The 21,220-nt window shown below is 37.4% G+C and overlaps 1 protein-coding gene across 2 annotated transcripts in view; it reads left to right on the top strand.

Annotated features, from left to right (window-relative positions):
* USO1 (USO1 vesicle transport factor) overlaps window positions 1-19,704 on the top strand; it is a 97,428-nt gene extending 77,724 nt beyond the window's left edge. For both annotated transcript variants that reach the window (XM_049632080.1, XM_049632081.1), the window contains 11 exons: window positions 1,845-1,955; window positions 2,292-2,410; window positions 2,762-2,943; window positions 3,223-3,344; window positions 5,958-6,096; window positions 7,072-7,235; window positions 7,907-7,996; window positions 11,693-11,791; window positions 13,799-13,906; window positions 14,876-15,091; window positions 15,816-19,704. In XM_049632080.1, coding sequence (XP_049488037.1) covers window positions 1,845-1,955; window positions 2,292-2,410; window positions 2,762-2,943; window positions 3,223-3,344; window positions 5,958-6,096; window positions 7,072-7,235; window positions 7,907-7,996; window positions 11,693-11,791; window positions 13,799-13,906; window positions 14,876-15,091; window positions 15,816-15,905 — 1,440 coding nt within the window. In that variant the 3' untranslated portion in view covers window positions 15,906-19,704. The remainder of the gene's footprint in view (window positions 1-1,844; window positions 1,956-2,291; window positions 2,411-2,761; window positions 2,944-3,222; window positions 3,345-5,957; window positions 6,097-7,071; window positions 7,236-7,906; window positions 7,997-11,692; window positions 11,792-13,798; window positions 13,907-14,875; window positions 15,092-15,815) is intronic.
* Window positions 19,705-21,220: the final 1,516 nt, after the last annotated feature.

A 21,220-nucleotide genomic window follows, 5' to 3' on the forward strand; every position in this document is an offset into this window, starting at 1 on the left:
TCCTTGTTGCTCTTTTTCATTTTTTTTTTTTTTTTAATTTACAAGGTCTCTAGACATTCTTGCTTGTTTATTTCTCCATATGAACTCGAGAACCAGATTTTTTTAGTTCTGTGGAGAGAAAAACCTTTTGGTATTTTTGTTTGGATTACATTAATGTAATAAATTTTAAATACCGTTAGTGTCTTTATGATCTTGGGTTTTTCTGTCTAAAGACATGGTGTCTTTCTATTGATTTAGATCTACTTTTGTGCTCTTTAGAAGTGCTTTTAAATTTTCCTCCTTTAGGTTTTGTAGTTTTGGTTAGGCTCATTCCTGAATACTTTATCTTCTTTTGTTGCCATAGTTTAAGTGGGATGTTCCATCTGATTCTAACTAGTTTTATTTAACTTTGCTGTTCTTATGCTTCAGTTAGACCCCAAAAGGTATATACGTTTAGAAGAGCCACATTTGAATCTAGTTCCATTTTTGCTTATTCATATATGAGCCAGTGATTTGATAGGATGCCCTTATATATACAATGTAGGTATATTTGGTACGTGCAAATGATATTCCAAATAATAATAAATCTTTTATATATACTTAGGGGCAGTCAATGAAGTATTTTCATTTATTTACTTGAGTAATTAAAGTTCTCTGTGGCACATAGTCGATTGAGATTAACTATATTTTTTAACTTTTAAATTTACTTGGGTAACATGAAGATACATCATGAGCATGGTAATGACATAGAGCAAGGAAAGCGTAAGAATAATGCATCATGTAAAAGCCAGATTCATGCTAATTAATGCTTCTTTGGTGGCAAATCACTTTGAAGAAGTCTATTTTGAATTTGTTTAATTAAATATTAAATACACTTGAAAATAGATTATAAAAAGGCCAGGGTATTGACATCAAGGTTCATGAAATTGGAATAGTCTGAATGGTTTTTCAAAACATAATGATGGTTACTTTAAATCCATTCTTTGCCTAGCTTTGAATAATTGTATTTTGGATATTTTCTGAGACTATCTCAAAGTAATGCATTACTGTGCTAATTTCCACTCGTTTCAAACAAGTTTTGTTTTCTTAAACAAAAATATAGGTTATATAATGTAATATGGGCAGTGGCAACATTATAAGCTAAGAGACTGTCCCACATAGGAGATACAAATGTGTTGCATAAAAATTTAGGAAACTGTAATTTTGATGGATGTGCTAGTTTTCAATATTGTCTAACTGTAGTTGGCAGCAGTATAATTAGTGGTTTGGGGCAGTTAGCTAATTTAAATAAATCTTTTTCTTCTTCGTTATGTTTGTGATTCTCATTATTTGGCATGTTGTCAGTGAGTTTGCAACATGGTTTATTATTCTAATGGAATTTGACTAAATAATTCAGGAGATGATTTCTTTTTATTTTTCCTAATATTTTTGAAGAAGGTAGAAATTGTCCTCTCATCAGAAACTTGTTTCTAAAATTCTAATTGGAACATCATAAATTTGCCTGGCAAGTTTATGTTATTATAAAGTGTTTCAGACTGATAAATTTTTTCAAACATTCACATCATGCATCTTCCTTAGCAGACCAGGTTTTTCCACTGATAGTATTTTGGATAACCTGGTATATGTCTATGAACCTGAATCAATTCTAATTTCTGCCTTCTGTTCATTTTGGGAAATATGACCCATAAAGGACAAAAGAATGAATTCTCTTGTTCAGGTTTTTTTTTTTTTTTTTTTTTATGTCTAAATTCTTAATACATCTTTTATAAGATGTTAAAGATCTTTTAATGCAAGTGGAGGGGGTCTTAGGGCAACATTAAGTTTAAAAGAAGTAAATGAGATTTCTGCCAACTTGTCTATTGCAGGGAAGCAAAATACAGACAAGAGTTGGGTTACTAATGTTGCTTTGTACCTGGTTAAGCAACTGCCCCATTGCTGTAACGCATTTTCTTCACAATTCAGCCAATGTTCCATTTGTATCCTTTATATTTTAGTAAGATACATGTAAGTATGCTTATTTCTTCCTCTGCATTAGAGGTAGCTCTGTGTTCTAAATATTTGAATTCTCTTCAGCTGTGTTGCAGCTTTTCAAACTGTTATGGTGGTAATGATGCTTGCTTATGCTGTGTGTCTGTGTGTGTGTGTGTGTGTGTGTGTGTGTGTGTGTGTGTACCATTGTTTGTTTTATGCTTGCCTAGACTATACATAGAATTTTTGTAGAAATTCTTACATGAAATGTATGTCAAATTCAAACTGTAAAATAAAATACGCTAGATATTATGAACCATTAGTTTCCTTAACAAAAATTTCAGCTTACGGGACAAATTGCAGAAAATCTTGGCGAGGAAGAGCAGTTGGTACAAGGCTTATGTGCCCTTCTGTTGGGCATTTCGATTTACTTCAATGATAACTCACTTGAGAGCTACATGAAGTAAGTGGGGGGAAGATGCTAGGGGAAAATGACTGCTAATGCATCAAGTGATAATGATACATTTTTTTCTGCCAAAACATGTAGACCAAGCTTTTGTGTTTTGTTATGACTTTTTAAAAAATGTTTATTTATTTATTTATTTATTTTGAGAGAGAGAGAGTGTGTGTGTGTGCACAGGTGTGCAAGGGAGAGGCAGAGAGAGAATCCTGAGCCACATGGGGCTCAGTCTCATAAACCGTGAGATCATGACCTGAGCTGAAATCAAGAGTCGGATGCTATACTGACTGAGCCGCTCAGGCGCCCCTTGTTATGACTTTTTTTAAAAGCATCTCAATGTCCTTGTCTCTGTAGAGAGAAACTAAAACAACTAATAGAGAAGAGGATTGGCAAAGAAAACTTCATAGAGAAACTAGGATTTATTAGCAAACATGAGTTGTATTCCAGAGCATCTCAGAAACCGCAGCCAAACTTCCCCAGTCCAGAATACATGATATTTGATCATGAGTTTACGAAGCTGGTAAAAGAACTTGAAGGTAAGACAAAGTTTATATTGATTTTCATTAGAAAGTGCCTATGATTATTTTGTATACGTATATTCTGGACACATGTAGATTACATGGTAAGCCTAAAAGTAGGGGCTTCTTCCTAGCTCTTGGTCTGTAGTTCATTGAAGGACTTTTGGCATTCAGTAAGATTGGAAAGACTACATCTTCTCTGTCATGCATTTAGGCCATATGTTTTTACTGATTAAGTCTTAATAAAATAACATTTTAAATTTTTAAAATATTTTTTTAATAAGCTTTCTTTTATAGGTGTGATAACTAAGGCTATTTATAAGTCCAGTGAAGAGGATAAAAAAGAAGAAGAAGTGAAGAAAACATTAGAACAGCATGACAGTATTGTGACTCACTACAAAAACATGATTCGAGAGCAAGTATGTATTGACAGATTGTAAACACTTTCTAGGGCACTGATACTTTTCTACTTTGAGGAAGAGTTTTTCCTGGCATTTCATATACAAGAAGATACAGAAAGTAGAGCTCATTATTTTCCTAAATAATCTAGAACTACCTGAGTATTCAACAAATTGAGAGCTCATGTTAAGATTGTGCAGGATGTTGTGGATGAAGGCATGAATCAGGCACGTTCCCCTATCACAGTCTCATGGGGAGAGAGAACTATAAATAGGTTTTTGTGACACACATAACGTATTAAGTCTAGTGATACAGATAATTGAAGGTATGTGGCAGCAGTGAGAGGCACCTCATTTAGCTAGGTGAGAGCAGGGCCTTGGAGAAAACAGAACATGAGTCCTAAAAGCATAACTAGGAATAAGCTGGGCAAAAGGAGAAATAGGGGAGAGGGGCAGGACGTGTTATTATATGTATTTGGGACACTTAGTGGCTGCACCAAGTAGAAACTTGAAAGGCAAAGTTGGAGGGAGGGAGGTGGTATGGCAGGCATTGGGGAGGATATTGGGGCATTGATGGTGCCAGTGATGATAATGGCTGCTGTTTTTTGTTTATTGTGTTTTGGGTGCTCACAAAGCACATTTTAAACACTGTTTTGCTTAATTTTCATGTCGTCCCTACAACATAATTAATACCTTCATATAAAAATCAATGAGGAATCTAACACTTCCAGAATTTAAACTTCTCCAGGGTCACTCAGTGATTGGTGGAACAGAATTCAAAAACATGTGTGTTATTGGGACCTTAAAACTCATGCTATGTAGTGTAGAGGGGGCAGATCTGAGAAATGTGGTGACCAAAGCAGATGAAACTGGCAGGACCTGGTACTGACTGGATGTATGTGTAGGGAGCATAAAGGGTCGGATACAATCCTTAGAGCTCTGTCTTTCACATCTGAATAGATGATGCTGAGAATAGCAGAAGGAGTTGATTGAGAGTGGAGAGTGATGATGAAAGTCAAAACTGCGTTCTCAGAATCATCAGCTGACATTTTCTCTTCAGAACACCAGAGAATTCCACTCTTGCATTATCTTGAGCACCTTAAACTTTCTATTACATTTCTTCAGAGTGTATTTCTTGTTTCTTTCTCTCATTTAATTCCTCATCATGGTATATACCTTGATTGGAATCCTAAACAGTGCTGCAGTATTACCTGGAAGATGGCAGTACTGATGTTATTAAAATGCCAGTGTCATTTAGAAACAATATACTGGTGACAGTCCAGTGAAGCAGGTTGCGCCCTCTGCCCTGCACTGCCCTCCACCCCCTGCTGATTGTACACAGTTTGAGGCCCGTGTGGCAAGTGCAAGCTTGGGTAGAGCCCTCTAAACGAGAACCACTGTGTGTTCTTCCCCACAGTCTATATTGTTGAGATTGGAATTCTGAGAAAGAATAAAAATATAGTGGTATATTTAGCACTCAGTCTGAGCTTTTCAGTTTATAAGCAATCAGTAAATTAGAATCTTCTTTGGATGATTCAAACTTAAATCATTAACCCACCCATGGTTATTAGGGTTTCTCATCTATATTTTAGTACAAATATGGAGTCACTTCCAGATGGTAAGATGTAATATCTTTAGAGCAATGGAAAATAAATACTTGGAACGTGATGTTACAGCCTACACTTGGGGCTGATAAATATGGTTAATTTGGAAGAAGAAAAGAGTGATTTGACACAATTACTATAATGACTGTGCTTTAGAAATGTTAATTTTAAATATTCTCATCATTTAAAATGCCATTTGACAATTAGGCAATAAGCATTAAGAGCTATAAAATATTTATATAAACTGAATGACATTTGAGAATCCATCCTAAGGAAATTCTTCAGAATACAGGGAAATGAAAATATGACTATGATATTTATTGTAATGATAATTATTATCTAGAAAAATGGAAAGCATCCTCGGTGTTGCTTTTGAATATAAATTATATTGCATCTACTGATATTTAGTAAACATTAAAAGTTATGATTGCAAAAAACTAGTAATATGGGGAACTTACAATTGAATAGTAAGTAAAGGCTACAGAATGACATATGGACTGAGTGTGACAAGTTTAAAACACTTGGATTGGAAAAAAATTAGAAGAAAGTAAAGAAACAGATCATATCCAACTAGTTACATTAGGGTGGTGAGAGTTGGAAGTTCTTTTTTTTTTTTTGGTTTTCTAAATGTTCTATTCTAGAAATTATCTTTTACGTTAAAAGTAATATAGATGCATGTATACATATACTGAGTTTCTTAAATAGTTTGGTATGAATTTCTTAAATGGTTTGATGGACCATAGAATGGAGTTTTTAAAACTGACCATTCCCCACTCCAGTAATTGCAGTGAGATTGCAGGCTGTGCTATTGTGCTTATTATTAACGGGGCCTTACTGGAAATTTTATGGTTCTGCTACATGTTAGTTGACCTTTGTGCATACATTAATGTATTATTAATGGTTGAGTGATTCTGGAATTGTTGAGTACTTTAACATCATGACCCAGAATGATCTCTGATTTTTAGTTTGCTCATCTTCTTAATGCTAATTAGTATAAATGTAAACACTTGAATTATGTTTTGTTTTACAGGATCTTCAGCTTGAGGAATTAAAGCAGCAAATTTCTACGTTAAAATGTCAAAATGAACAGCTCCAGACAGCAGTCACACAGCAAGTATCTCAGATTCAGCAACACAAAGATCAGTATAATCTTCTTAAAGTACAGCTAGGTAGGTATAACTGGTTGTAACTGTTGTGTCCTCAAAAGCTGGACTGAATCTAACAGGTTATTCTTGCGGACTAGTCTTTCTCTAACCTTAATCACTATAACAAATGTGTAAATCAGAGTTTATAGCACAGGTTTCTTGCTACCTATTTCAGTATCTTTTCCGTTGATTCTCAGCCTTGGCTGCACATTAGAATATCCTGAGATATTTTTTTTCTTTTTTTAATACCACCAATACTGAGACCCCACTCAAATGTTTGATTTTAATTAGTTGGGTTGGAGCCAAGCATTAATAATTATTACAAGCTTCCTGGTGATTCTGATGTATAGCCAACTGAGCATGACTGCTCTAATCTTTCTGTTTCCTCATCTGCGCAATGGAACTGAGAATAGCATCTGTGTCATCTGAGAATCAGATGAATTAATATATAGAATTCTAGTTCAGTGCCTGGCACAGGTAAGTCAAATGCTTATAAAATAGCATCATCCTGTAGTGCTTATGATTGGAATGCTAGCTATTTAGAAATACAGTTTGTTTTATTTATATGAAGGTGACTAAAATTTTCAGAAAAAATTACCTCTTTTACTTCCTTTATTTATAACAATAATCTGTCAGTTATTGTAGTCCACATAGAATACTATTCCTTTGCGAAGATTTTAAAAGGGATTTTGTTTTCTTATATTAATTGACCAAATTGGAATTGAAACTACTGTAATTCTTAATTGTAGATCACCAAACCATGCAGTTTAGTCTTAATAAGACTATGCTGTGTTTCTCCCCAGAAACCTGAAAATATCATCACTTTACTATTTTTATCAGTACACTGTTCTGCAAAAATGAAATGTGCTTATTACAAAAGTGCCACCAAAGTAATTGAATTAAGGAAATTTTATATTTTTATATTTAAATCTTCTCATTCAAGAAATGAAAAACCTAAGTTTCATGCTGGCTTTTCAAACTTTATTCCTGTTTTAATAGGAAAAGATAATCCGCATCAAGGTTCTTACAGTGACGCGACTCAGATGAATGGCATTCAGCCAGAAGAAGTTGGGAGGTTACGAGAAGAGATAGAAGAATTAAAAAGTAATCAGGAGCTTTTACAAAGCCAGCTGGCTGAAAAGGACTCTCTGATTGAAAATTTGGTGAGTAAATGTTAAAAAAATTTTAAGAGGTCAAGAGCAATTCTCATTATCCTGTTTGTTTATTTTTCTGGATCCTTTAAGCCAAAATATCATCATAAGGCTTTAGAATATGAGCTTTGGGAGGGTTCCTGGCTGGCTCAGTTCGTAGAACATGCTCTCAGAGCCATGAGTTTGAGCCCCACATTCAGCATAGAGTTTACGTTTAAAAAATTAGATTATGAGCTTTGGTGTCAAACTGCCTAAAGCTTCAACACTCCCCAGCTCGTTGAATTTAAGCAACTTAGTTAACCTCTTTAAACTTTTTTACTGATCTGTAAATTGGTAGTGGTCATATCTGTTTTGGTGTTGAGAGGATTAAATGAGCTACTGTGTATAAAGCTCTTTTAATACATGGAAATCACTTAATAAATACTTGGGTTTATGCTCTTTCTCCATATAACTTCAGATAAGTGCTTAGATTTAATAAATACTTGGTATAAGTATAAATTTATTAGCTATTGTAGACAGCGTGTGCTATGTTGAAATTTTATCTTGGATATAAAAACTAAAATGTTGATGTGAAATTTTTGGTAAGCCTCTGTAAGGCATAGCTTATACGTGTATAGTTCTGTTTTGTTTCCTATCTCTTTAGACTAAATTTATTTCATAGTTTATTTCTATGATATTTGTAGAAATCTTCCCAAGCATCACCTGGCACAAATGAACAGTCTTCAGCAACAGCTTCTGCTCAAGATTCTGAACAAATTGCAGAATTAAAACAGGTAATTTTCTGGCTTGATCCAAGTTCTATTTTGTGTTGTTTTAATTATAATAGAGTAACAGCTCTGTAGTTTCACTAATCTGGAACTACTTTTGCTAATGTAAGCAAAATTTTTTTTTTTTTAACGTTTATTTATTTTTGAGACAGAGAGAGACAGAGCATGAACGGGGGAGGGGTAGAGAGAGAGGGAGACACAGAATCGGAAACAGGCTCCAGGCTCTGAGCCATCAGCCCAGAGCCTGACGCGGGGCTCGAACTCACGGACTGTGAGATCGTGACCTGAGCCGAGGTCGGACGCTTAACCGACTGAGCCACCCAGGCGCCCCAAGCAAAATTTGATAGTGAAGATAGTTATTTGAAAGTCCAAGAGCTTTTTAAATTATATGGTAATTGGGGGCACCTGGGTGGCTCAGTCAAGCATCTAAGTCTTAATTTCAGCTTGATTTCTCATGGTTCGTGAGATCATGAGATCAAGCTCCGTGTCAGGCTCTGCACTGATAGCATGGAGCCTGCTTAGGATTCTCTGTCTCCCTCTCTCTCTGCCCCTCCCCAGCTCTTTCTGTCTCAAAATAAATAAATAAAGGTAAAAAACATTGTATGGTAATGGTATTTTGCTTTTTGTTAAGTATTTTTATTTTTTAATTGTGTTCTTTTTAACAGATCTGAATATCTCACCCCGGTTATTTGTAGATGATCAGTGAACTAACAAGGACAATTTAAGTATATTTATAAGCTGCAAATATGAAGATATAAAATCTTATGCCCAATTTTCATTTACTATTGACCATGACAATTGCATACTTGAATGTATTCAGTGTTTAGACCATTTTCTCCAGAAAAATGTTGGTTTTTAGAGTTGGAAAGGGAATAAACTTGTGTATATCTCAGATGACTAGCTAAAAAAAGAAAAACAAAAATTTTCTGCTAGAGTAATTTATAATATCTAGAAAAGCAAGTTAAACTTTTTCCTACTTGGTTATCATAATATTTATAATTCTAGTGTAGGGGCGCCTGGGTGGCTCAGTTGGTTAAGCATCTAATTCTTGATTTTGGCTTAGGTCCTGATCTCATGGTTCGTGAGATCGAGCCTCTTTTTGGGCTCCAGCCAGGAGCCTGCTAGGGATTCTCTCTCTCCCTCTTTCTCTGCCCCTCCCCTACTTGTGCACACACACTCTCTCTCAAAATAAATAAACTTAAAAAAAAAATGAAAGTAGGTATGCAGATCTAACTTTATTAATAGAATATAGAATATTAAATGTATTTGTTTAATAAGAACTAGAAAAGGGAGAAAGGAATTACTTATGTATAGAATTAAATATTGGAAGAAAAGTCTAGAAAAGTATCAGATTGCTCCTTAGTATACTATCCCTAAACAAGTTGAGTTTTTTCCTTTTAAATTTTTCTTTCTTTCCTCTTTTTTATTCTATCCTACCCTTCTTCCTTCCTTTCTTATAAAAAGAATGTATGTTTCTTTTGTTTCTTTTAAAAAACAAAAAGTAATACTAAAGGAAGAAGTCAGCGGCCCAGACAACCTAAATTCACTTCCTTCTCCTCTTCTAGTCATCTGGTCCTAGCCCACTGACATGGCTGATCCAAGAGAGGAGTGACCGTACACAGAGAAACTGTGTCATATTTTTTTTTTTTTTAATTTTTTTTTTTCAACGTTTTTTATTTATTTTTGGGACAGAGAGAGACAGAGCATGAACGGGGGAGGGGCAGAGAGAGAGGGAGACACAGAATCGGAAACAGGCTCCAGGCTCCGAGCCATCAGCCCAGAGCCTGACGCGGGGCTCGAACTCACGGACCGCGAGATCGTGACCTGGCTGAAGTCGGACGCTTAACCGACTGCGCCACCCAGGCGTCCCAAACTGTGTCATATTTTGATAAAATCCATGTACCCCAGAGTAGATTCTACAGTCAGGCTTTAAAAATAATAATAATAATTTGTCATTAAGGATTTACAATATTTACAATATTTGTCCACAGTGTTTTATTCTTGTGAGGAAAATTAATATACTGTTTGGGTTTTATTAAGTCTACCTACACTAGAGCTATATTAAAATTAAAGGGAATTAGTTATTAATAAATGATCTTAGTTTATAAATCCCAAGTAAAAATTTTTACTCTTTGTGTTTCCCAGTGAAACTTTAGCTAGGTATTTCTGTGCGTTGTTGGCACAGAGCCTGACGTGGGGTTCAATTTCACGAACCATGAGACCATGACCTGAGCCAAAATCAAGAGTTAGACACTTAACCGACTGAGCCACCCAGGCACCCCCTTTCTGCAATTTATTTTCTTTTTCAATTTTACATTGTTAAAAAGGATACATATTTTTAAAAGATATATTTTAAATTATAGTTTTGTTTCTTTTTTTGACAGTTTTGTTTCTTACATAGTAAAATACTGTATAAAAAGAAAACTAAAATTGTCCATAATCTTAGTGTCTATGTAACTCATTTAACTGAAAAAAAAAAAAAATCCAAGGAAAGCCACATATGTACATGATAGAAAGGTTTAAGAGAATAAATTAGCTTTTTACATGACAGCATCCCACCACTTACCCAACGTCTACAGGTGTTGCCAAATATTGTGAGGGGGATTCCCTTCATTGAGAACCATGGTTATAATCGCCTTTCTTTCCCTGTGCATTTCTGGTGGGGAGAGGGCAAGAAAGTTGGGAATTTCATTATTAATGACATGTAAACTTTGAATTAATTCCCTCCTTTTCACTACAGTACTGACTTCTTTCATCTATCTTTTGTGGTCTGGGGTCTAAAAATATCCTATTTTCCCTTTGCAAATAATAAACCCCAGTCTTTGGCCAAGAGAAGAACAGTTGCTTGATACATGAGATTGGGACAGGGATCTGGTGGTCTTCCTAAGCAGACTTTGAACCAGTCCTGCTGTTTGGTTTTTTGTTTTTTGTTTTGTTTTTAATGTCTATTCATTTTTTGAGAGAGAGAGAGAGCACAGGGGAAGGGCAGAGAGAGAGGGAGACACTGAATCCAAAGCAGGCTTCAGGCTCCAAGCTGTCAGCACAGAACCCGACGCGGGGCTCAAACTCGAGAACCTCTATGTCACGACCGGAGCCAAAGTTGGACACTCAACCAAAGTGAGCCACCCAGGCATGCCTCGACCAGCCCTGCTGGTTTTGACCCCATTTTTACCCACACTTTCAGAGATATCTGATGGTACCAGTTCCCAAGCCTTTAACAGTTGTGCCTTGTAAGTCAGGTAGCAGCTGGGCTTTCTCAAGTGTCAGTTAAGTTGTCTTTCTCAGGTGTGCTGTCTCAGTTACCGCTGTCATTTGTTTACTGAAATTCCTCAATTTTATTGCTCTTTTTTCTTTCATTCTCTTTCACCTTGTGGGTTTCTCCCTCCCTCTCTCTCTTCCTTTTATCCATCCTTCCTTCCTCCCTCCCTTCCTTCCTCTTTCCCTTCATCCCCTACTTTGTGATTTTTTACATGGACTCTCAGGAGAAGTCAGAGGTGAATATGTATCACAAACTTGCTTAATTCTCTAGCTTGACGCCAAAGTTCAGGAATGGTTTTTTAGAATTAGATTTTCAAACTTGGAAGTTGTGATTTTAGAAAGGTCAAGAAAGGAAATAATTTTAAATTTCTTCCTGTAACTAGATATTTCCTTGATGCAATTAATGCTATTTAATGTTACAACTCAACTATTTTTGTCTCTTAGGAACTGGCAACATTAAAGTCTCAGTTAAACTCACAATCTGTGGAGATCACCAAACTGCAGACAGAAAAGCAGGAGCTGTTACAGAAAACAGAAACATTTGTGAGTTAATTATTACTTTTTTTTCCCTGAAAAATAGTTAACACAAGGTTAGGATGTTATTTCTCAGCCACTATGTAAAAGAAGCAAATGTGTCAGACTGCACCTTCCCTTTTAGGTTGCTTACTAGCCAGAGTTCTGGTCACATAAGCATCTTGGCCATGGTGACAGCCATATTAGAGTCAGACTCACCATATCAGTATAATCCATTATTTGATGGTTCATTTTGCTGGTATTTTATATTTTATCCCATCTGTGTCCCCTTCAGTCCAAGCTGACAGGTTTTCTGCTGGTATAAAATTCTTAAAAACCCCATGCAATACACAGGGATCCAAGCCATTGGATAAGAAGGCCCTCTGGATCCTTCCTAGATAATCGCATCTCTATTTCAGCTTCTGCTCAAATGGTTGATTGCGTCCATGAGTCACAAAAGTAACTTCTTTACAAATGGGAGTCCAGCCACATCCTTGATATTTCAGCACAACACACTTTGTCATTTATTACAATAGGGATAGGCTATTTTCTAAATCTTCATGTTCTGATCCCTTTTGCTTAACAGTTCCTTCTGAAATGTATCTCTCTCGGGGAGCCTGGGTGGCTTAGTCAATTGACTCTTGATTTGGGCTCAGACCATGATCCCAGAATTGTGGGATCAAGCCCCATGTCAGGCTGGTTCTCTCTCTCTCTCTCTCTCTCTCTCTCTCTCTCTCTCTCTCTCCCCCCCCCTCCCCCCCGCCGCCCCCCCCCACTGCCCCTCTCCCCTGCTTGCATATTCTCTAAGATTAAAAAAAAAAATGTATCTCCAGTCACATTTTATTGTAAGCAGCAAGGAGAAACCAGGCCATGCCTTTCTTTAACACTTTGCTTAGAAATCTCCATGAAATATCCAAGTTCATCACTTACAAATTCTACTTTCTACAAAGCACTAAAACATAATTCAGCCAGTTTCTTTGACACTTTATAACAAGGATCTCTTTCTTCTACTTTCCAGTAACATGTTCTTCATTTCCATCTCAGGCAAACAACCTTTCCATCCATATTTCTACCAATATTCTCTTCACGATGATGTTTTCTCCAAGGCCATAGAAGCTTTCTCTCTAGCTCCCCTTTCTTTCTGAGCCCTCACCAGAATTGCCCTTAATGTCCATATTTCTAGTGACAGTCTCTTTGGGGCAGTTTAGGCTTTGTCTGACATGCATCTCAAAACTCTTCTAGCTGCTACCAGTTCTGAAGACCCTCCCACATTTTTCAGGTATTTGTTACATCAGCACCCTCCTTCCCAGTACTTTAAAAAAAAAAAAAAAAGGTGGCGAAAGATTAGAAAACTATCATTTAATGGGGCGCCTGGGTGGCTCAGTTGGTTAAGCATCCGACTCTTGATTTAGGCTCAGGTCGTGAGTCATGATCTCATGGTTCATGGGTGACAGCCCCACAGCACAGAGCCTGCTTGGGATTCTCTCTCTGCCCCGACCCCTGCTCTACCTCTCAAAAATAAATAAATAAACACTAAAAAAAAAAAACATTATGATTTAAGAACACTTCCTATTAGCACTTAAGAAAATCTTAGCATTTTATCAATTTATGTCATTTAGCTCTCTTTCCTCACCTGTCTCTCTGAGAAGATAATGTGGACTTAAGTTCTAGAAATTTCCTGAGGAAAGGGCTTTGAAAATTTTTCTCTGCCTATTAAATGCTATGTTATAGCTGTAGCCTGACCTTGAGGCTGCTTAACCCAGCTCTCCTCATGCTCCATGGAGGTCCAATGCTGCACCCGATCCTGACCCAGCCTCCTGCTCTGCTGTAGGGACTGCCCGTCTTTCCGGGGAGAGCGCTTCAGTGCGTGTCAGTATACATAAGGAATTCTACAGTTCTGCAGTACAGGAATTGTATTTCTGCTATTGGGCATAGTTTCCAAATAGTGAGAAAATTCAATAACCTTTGGAATTGCCTGTTGCCTGTAACTTTAAAGGAACTCTCCCCCCCCCCCCCCCCGCCAATTTCTACCTTCAGGCAAAACCAGCCCCTGTACCAGGAGAGAGTGAAGCTGTAGCAGCTGCAAAGACGACGGACGTGGAAGGAAGACTATCAGCATTATTACAGGAAACGAAAGAATTAAAGGTTGCTTTTTGGTGAAACTCTTGCTTGTTGCGTATTCTAGGAAATGACTCCAGGAAATTTGATTGTATTTCATTTAACTTCCCCAATTCTTCGATTTATGAGGAAAGCTAATGGGGTATAATTTTATCTCACAGCATGGCCATTGCTATTTGGATGAGTAAAGATGGCACAAGTGAAGCCTTTTTAAATGCCATTTCAAATGATGACATCATATATATAAAGTAAGACTGTATATGATGTACTTTGAAAGTGGAAATCATTTAAAGTTTAGTTTTCTTGTCAAAGTCTAATCAAAATAAGAAATAAAGAGCACAGCTTGGGCTAAAACCCAAGCCACATGTGGGCTTCTCTTCAAGCTAAGGACACGGGCACATTAAATCCTGCCAGCCTATTTAGTGTGACAGAGAAATCAGAATAAATAACATAAAGAGAGGAATGAGGTAGAAATAATAAAACTAAAAGGGAATTTTTTATTCATATAAAAAAATGCAAAAGGGAAGGTAATGTGTGATTGTGCCTTTTGGATAGTGATCAAATTACTTTATCTTTAAGCTGTAGATTGTATGCATGAAGTTGGGCTAAAAAAAATTTTAACCCGAGTTCTAATTTCTGATGCTGATCAGGCCTCTGCTGTAAAATGTTTTGTGTCTTTATTCTTACAGTTATCTGAAATGGTATTATCTCTTAGGATTTTTGAAAAATAGCTCATTAAAACTAGTTTTTGGATATTAAACTGTATCTTTTCATAATAATCATCTTTGATGTATATAGCCTAACATAAATTCTCTTGTTACTGGATGAGTGTGTGTGTGTGTGTGTTCTATTCCTAAAACCTCCACCGCCAAACTCCTCAGATCATCACAGAAAGAATGAACCTAAAAAAAGAAAAAGAATGAGCCTATTTGTTAAAAATCCTGTGAGAATGAATGCTAATCTTAGATCAGTTGATTTTCACCTTTCTTTTCCCAGAATGAAATTAAAGCTTTGTCTGAGGAAAGAGCTGCTATTAAAGAGCAGCTGGATGCATCTAACAGCACCATTGCCATTTTACAAAATGAGAAAAACAAACTTGAGGTGGATGTTACAGATTCTAAAAAAGAGCAAGATGATCTGTTGGTGCTGTTGGCTGATCAGGATCAGAAAATATTTTCATTAAAGAATAAACTCAAGGAACTTGGTCACCCGGTAAGATTGAAATCTTTCCAAAAATTATATCTGTACATACATATGTATATATGTATGTGTTTTTTTAAGTTTATTCTGAGAGAGAGAGAGAGACCATGTACAAGCAGGGGAAGGGCAGAGAGGAGAGACAGAATCCCCAAGCAGGCGCCACACTATCAGCACAGAGCCTGATGCAGGGCTTGAACTCACAAACTGTGAGATCATGACCTGAGCCGAAATCAATAGTCGGATGCTTAACTGACTGTGCCACCTAGGTGCCCCTATATTTTTAAAAATTGTACTGTAGCATGGAAGTGTTGTGCCTAGATATCCATTATTACAGGCGTAAATATGTAGGTACACGAATGAGGTATCATGTGCATTGCTTTCATGGTGTTCAGTGAATTGATGTAAACCATACAGGCACAGTTTCCAGTATTTGTTAACTGGCTCTCTTTTGGGCTTTGAGCCTAGTAATGAATTGATTTGGTCCTGTGGTCATAAGACTCTCATTATCCAGATGTGCCATTCTCTTTTGTCATGTTTGGTCCAGATTTGTGTGTAGACAGGTATGACCTGTTAAGCTGTATATCTCCTCTCATATTATCATCATCAAGGAAATCAGATGGCTTGTAATCTGCTACAGTTACTGGAATAAAGAATTTATCAAGTGGTACGTGTCATTACATGTTGAAAATGAAGTGAACAAATCTTAACAGTGTTCAAACGTACATATTCCCTTTAGGTTGAAGAAGAGGATGAACTTGAATCCGGAGACCAGGATGATGAGGAAGACGAAGATGAAGATAATGGCAAGGACCAGGGTCCTATCTAGCTTTAAATCTCTAGGAATGGTAGAGACTATATTGTAACTTTGAAGATGGAGTCTTAAGACAGTGCTTTGGTTTGCCTCCACAGAAAATAAAGATTTAGAAACCCAAATGGCAAATACTCACTAATAAGACTATTGATGTATTTTTTAATGATGCCACCCATGTTGAACACCCTAAAACTAACTTCCTGCAGAACACACATCTTTTATTGAAATTCATCTGAATTGTTCCGAATGATAATTTGCGAAGAGCTTCAGACACTAAAAATACACCATTTTAAAGCATGTGGTGGCAGTGCTATTTGCCTTAGTTTATTGGTTGTTTACCTATGTTCTGTATTAGTCTATTATTTTCACTTTTCAGAATACGTGACTTTAAGTACTAACACATTTGATTTAATGTGTATTGGAATCATTGTTTCTAAATTCAGCATTGGGCTTCTTAGCTAATGATTTCCCTTTAAAGAAATGGATTTACTGAAAGGCAAGATAGCATGGGCTGGGGCATAATATAGATCGTCAGCCCTCCATCCAATGTGACTCCTAAGATGGGCAGGATAGGACCGTTTAGAATGAGTGCCTTGACACCTGATATGGCTGCACTCTGTATTGTTTTTCAGGGAAGACACCGAAGGACACTCACAGATGAGGAGGGTGTTTCTCAGAACGTTTTGCAACAGTGTATTAGCATGCCATTGGGTTGGGTTGGGTTTTATTTTAAGCTAAACTTTAAAACATTACAAAATAACAGCTCATACAACTCAGATTTAGTATTGTTGTCTGATTATCATAAAACATAGTATGGTCCTAGTTTTAAAAAGACCCAAACTATGATTTATATAATTTATTGGCATTTTTGCTGAATAGGTTTAAGTCAGATAATAGATTTTTAAAAAGCAAATGAAGCAATGTGTCAAAATTTAATGTTTCATAATAAAAATAGATACTATGTTCACTTAATCCCTGGTCATGGTTCCCTTTTTTAGATTTTGAGGAAAGTATTTTATTCTTAATAAAAGTTGAAGCAGGTGGAAGTGATAAGAGGAATTCTCTTACTAAAAGTACGTTATAACTGAGGAGTCTTACTGTTCGGAACTAATGAGGATTCTGTAAAACTGGAGGTACTAATTGAAGCAGAAGCAGAAGAGGTTGGAGAAGGGTTTGGATATTTCTAAATTGATCACTGGAGTTCTTTGCAATGATTTCCATTTAAAGAAGGAGGTTTACTTAAAGGCAAGACGGCAAGAGTTGGGGGATAACGTGATTCATCTGCCTCCTGACCTCAGGAATAGTTTGAGCAGTACACTGAGGGGCACAGACTTTTGAAAGAGGAGAAGTGTCTTCCTGTGTCCTGAAAAGGGAGATGGCTGTGTGATACAGAGCACCTGAGAGGGCCCCACTGTGCTTCTTACCCCTTGCCATCCGAGAACCACATGACTATTACTGGACCATAAAATCTTCCTAAAGTTGACACCACGAAATGAACAAATTGTTAATGACTGTATTTTACGCTTTTGTTACAAAGATAAAGAAAAATAGGTCAGGAGTATGAATAAGACTCCTATAGATAACAATACCAAAGATCTTCAGAAAGAAACCTCTGCAAAATCAGTGATCGTTTACCAAAATTCAGTCATTCAGGCAGGCCCGGAGTAGAGAAGATGCGTGGAGGCTTCGTAGCAGTTTAGACTGGAGCCCAAAGGGATATCTTCCTAACTGTAGCCACAGGTTTTTTTTGCCTGGATTGCTTCTAGAGCCTCCTAAAGTGTCTGCCTCCAGGCTGGTTGTTGCCTCTCTACCCCTCGCTCCCACCATCCTCTCTTTTACACTTTCCAAAATGGAGAAAAGACCACAGTTGTCTACTGTCACAGCCCTTAGCCAGGTGGATAAGCCCCTCTGTACTCTGCTGCTCGCTAAATTTCCCTTTGAGTATATTTTACAATCACACAAAGATATTTGCTGCTTTTTCATTTCTAACTGTGCTTTTGCACATGTTCTCTCCCCCGCCCATGTGCGAGCCCACTCAGTAAAGACAGTTTCCATGTACAGAAAGCTACAGTAGTGGAGCATTTGTCATAAAGTGCAACACACATTTGTCCTGATGGCTTGAAATTTTATTCAAGTGTGGCGTATACCTCTAGTGCCTCTGAAAGAAAAGAATAATCACCCAAAGTTACTATAAGAGCTAAAGTAACTACTCACATTTGACAGGTTTAAGTTACTAGTCTGAAATTCTGCTGATAGAATATCAAAGCCTTAAGTTTCAAAGTTTTGTTGTGGCCAGGTAAGGGCCGCATAATGCTCATTAAAACCAAAAATCTGTACCATTAGAGCAAAATTCATTGACTCATTCAGTGAATTTGAGTGTGTAACGTGCTGGGTACCTCTGCAGGCACTGGGGATATAGCAGTGAATAAGGTGAAGTCCCTTTCCCATATAACTTACATCATGGAGGAGTCAACGGCAGTAAACAAGTACCTAAGACAGTGTCAAGTGCTGTGTGGCTTCCGGAAAGGAGTTTGCATTTTCTTCTGAGTTTGATGGGAAGCCAGAGGAGTGATCAGGTCTGACTTCTGGTTCGTAGATTACGTTCTGTCGCAAACTGCCTGTGGGAGGAGACCGTTGCCCCTGTCTAAGCAAGAGCAGATGTAGTTCAGGCTACATGGTAGGAGTGGAGGTATCTAAAGCGGTAGGATTGGGCATATGTTTTACAGGTCGGGCTGAGAGGACTTGTTGAATTGCATGTGTGGGGAGCAGGGGCGTAAGAGAAGTCAAGAGTAACCCCCAGAGAAAGGTGGTGGCTCTTGCTGAGCTCAAGAACACTGGAGGAGCCGGTTCCGAGTGCTGATCCAGAATTGTGTTCTGAGGCTTGCTAAATCTGAGACACACAAGTAGATAGATTTACACAAGTAGAAGGGTTGTATCAGATGGATAGAGAAATTTGGAGTTCATTAGGACGCAAAAATAGCATATGGATGATATTTAAGTCCATCCAGCAGGATAAGTTCTTGCAGGGGATGAGTATAGAGAGAAGGCAGCCAAGAGCTGAGGCTTTGGGCAACTCAGTCTTTAGTGGTAAGGAAGGAATCTTTAATGTTCAGTGCACTGTGTGGTAATCTTAACCCAGAGCAAATTTGAGCCTTGGAACTAAAGGGAAAACTGAGAAACCTGTGAGCTTTAAATTGATTTCTTACTGTCTTTTGGAAAATAAAAACTTAATTCATTTCAGAACTGCTTTAATGAGACATTCTGTTGATGCAGAAATCTGCCCTGCTAACCAAATAGAAGATAAGTATCTGAAAATATTTCTTTAATTGCATTATATCATTTGAAAGGTGTGTGTTTTTTAATGCACGTTATTTTATCAGATTGCCCCCTTAGTGGATTATTGACTTGCCTCTCTACCAGAAACCCTGAAGAGAAGTGATGGTTCCAATTTTTCTGTCTACAACTCAGAAACTTTAGGATTTTCTGTAATCTTTCAAAATGCAAATTAAGCCAGAGGGAAAACATTAAGGTGTGACACATATATCTATCTTAAGATGTGGTTTCCCTTCCTGCAAATTAACTAATTTTGTCTAGACAGAGGTTTTCTCCATACACACCAAAAGCAATTGTGACCAGTTGTTTTAGCTTGAAAAAACTTTTACACACTGACCTTGGTACAATTACATACTACTTTTGATTTCACTCACTGCAACACAAGACCACTCTGTAATTACATTTTTCCACCTATGAGGGTGTAAACACATGAATTTCTAATATCGGGTTTACTACTCATTTTCCAGTTCTGGCTTTTAATTCTAGATTTACTCAAATAAATATATTAAATAAATAAGTACATACATATACAAATTTATTCTCTAAATCTAGAGAAATATGTATAGTGGTGAAGCTTGCCATTTTGTGGCTCCTCACTTAAAGTTTTTTCACTTTCTCTGTGACATTTCATGCTTCTCTGGCCCCTGTCAAACAGCTTGTTTCCTCATCACAGAGACGGTGAGACAGATGCCAGTTAGTTGCTGTGGTGGCCTTCGGGTGCACTTTCTGTCAGCATGTTTAAAAGTAGGATGCGCTGAATAAAAGCTTAAGTATTACTTAGGTTTCTGTACCACATTACAAATTACCACAAATTTAGCTACTTAAAAACTACACACATCATCTCACAGTCTTTGGGTCAGGAGTCTGGACACAGCTTAACAGGGTCCTCTGCTCTGGATCACAAGGCTGCGATCAGGGTTCTGCCAGGCTGTGTTCTCATCTGCAGGCTCCTCTGGGCGGGGGGGGGGGGGGGGGGTGGCGGAGAACCGGCTTCCAAAGCTCATTCACATTGATGGTGGAATTCATGTCTTTATAGCTTTAGAACTGATGGCTTCAGTTTCTTGCTGGGCAGTTGGCTAGAGTCTTCCCTCAGCAACTAATGGTCACCCGTAGTTCCTTACCTCATGGGATCCTTCAGCATGCTCACTTAACTTTATCAGACCAGCAAGGGGAATCTGTAGCTCCAGTCAGGTGGCCAGGCTGAGTCTCAATACAAAATACTGTAATCACAGAGCAGCATCCATTACTTTGGCATATTCTATTGGCTAAAGGCAAGTCAGGTCCTGCCCGTGTGTGGGAAGGAATTAAACAAAGGAATGAATGGGAGGTGGAGCTTATAGGATGCCACATACTTTTACCTTCTTGAACCTTAATTCTTAATCTGTCAAATATTCTCAGAATAAGGTGGGAGGGGCGCTACCTTTGGAAGGGGGTAGTAAATTTGATAGCAGATGTTTGTATGAAACCCTATCTTATTTAATTCCAGGCTGGGATCTTTGCAAATGGACAAAATAGATCAGAGTAACGATCACATTGGTCAATGATATAACAGTATGAAGCTACCAACCACAGTTCAGATGTTTGTATCACGTATGTGTGTCTTCAGGCCAATTCTCTTCTCTGGGCTTTACTGTCTTTGACTGGTATTACAAGAACACCTCAAACCCAACATATTAAAAACCAAATCCACGTTCCTCCTTTCCCCAAATCTGGTCCTCTTGTAGGCTCATCCCAGGTGAACAGCACCATCCTTTGACCTGATTGTACAAATGAAATTTCAGACTCATCCTTAGTACCTGCCTCTCAACTTTGGTTTTAATGCCTAAGAAGTTCTCATTTCTGTCCATTTTCTTCCATTTTGCCATTATTCAGTCCTTGGCTCTTCTCAAGTGTTTGCTCTATTCAAGTTTGGATGTGTTTGTTTAATCCATTTAATCATATTTGAAGGTTATTCCATCCATTGCTATTTCAATGGATTTCTCATTGAAGGACTCTTC

This window comes from Panthera uncia, chromosome B1 (genome assembly GCF_023721935.1).
Source record: "Panthera uncia isolate 11264 chromosome B1, Puncia_PCG_1.0, whole genome shotgun sequence".
NCBI classification, from domain to species: domain Eukaryota; kingdom Metazoa; phylum Chordata; class Mammalia; order Carnivora; family Felidae; genus Panthera; species Panthera uncia.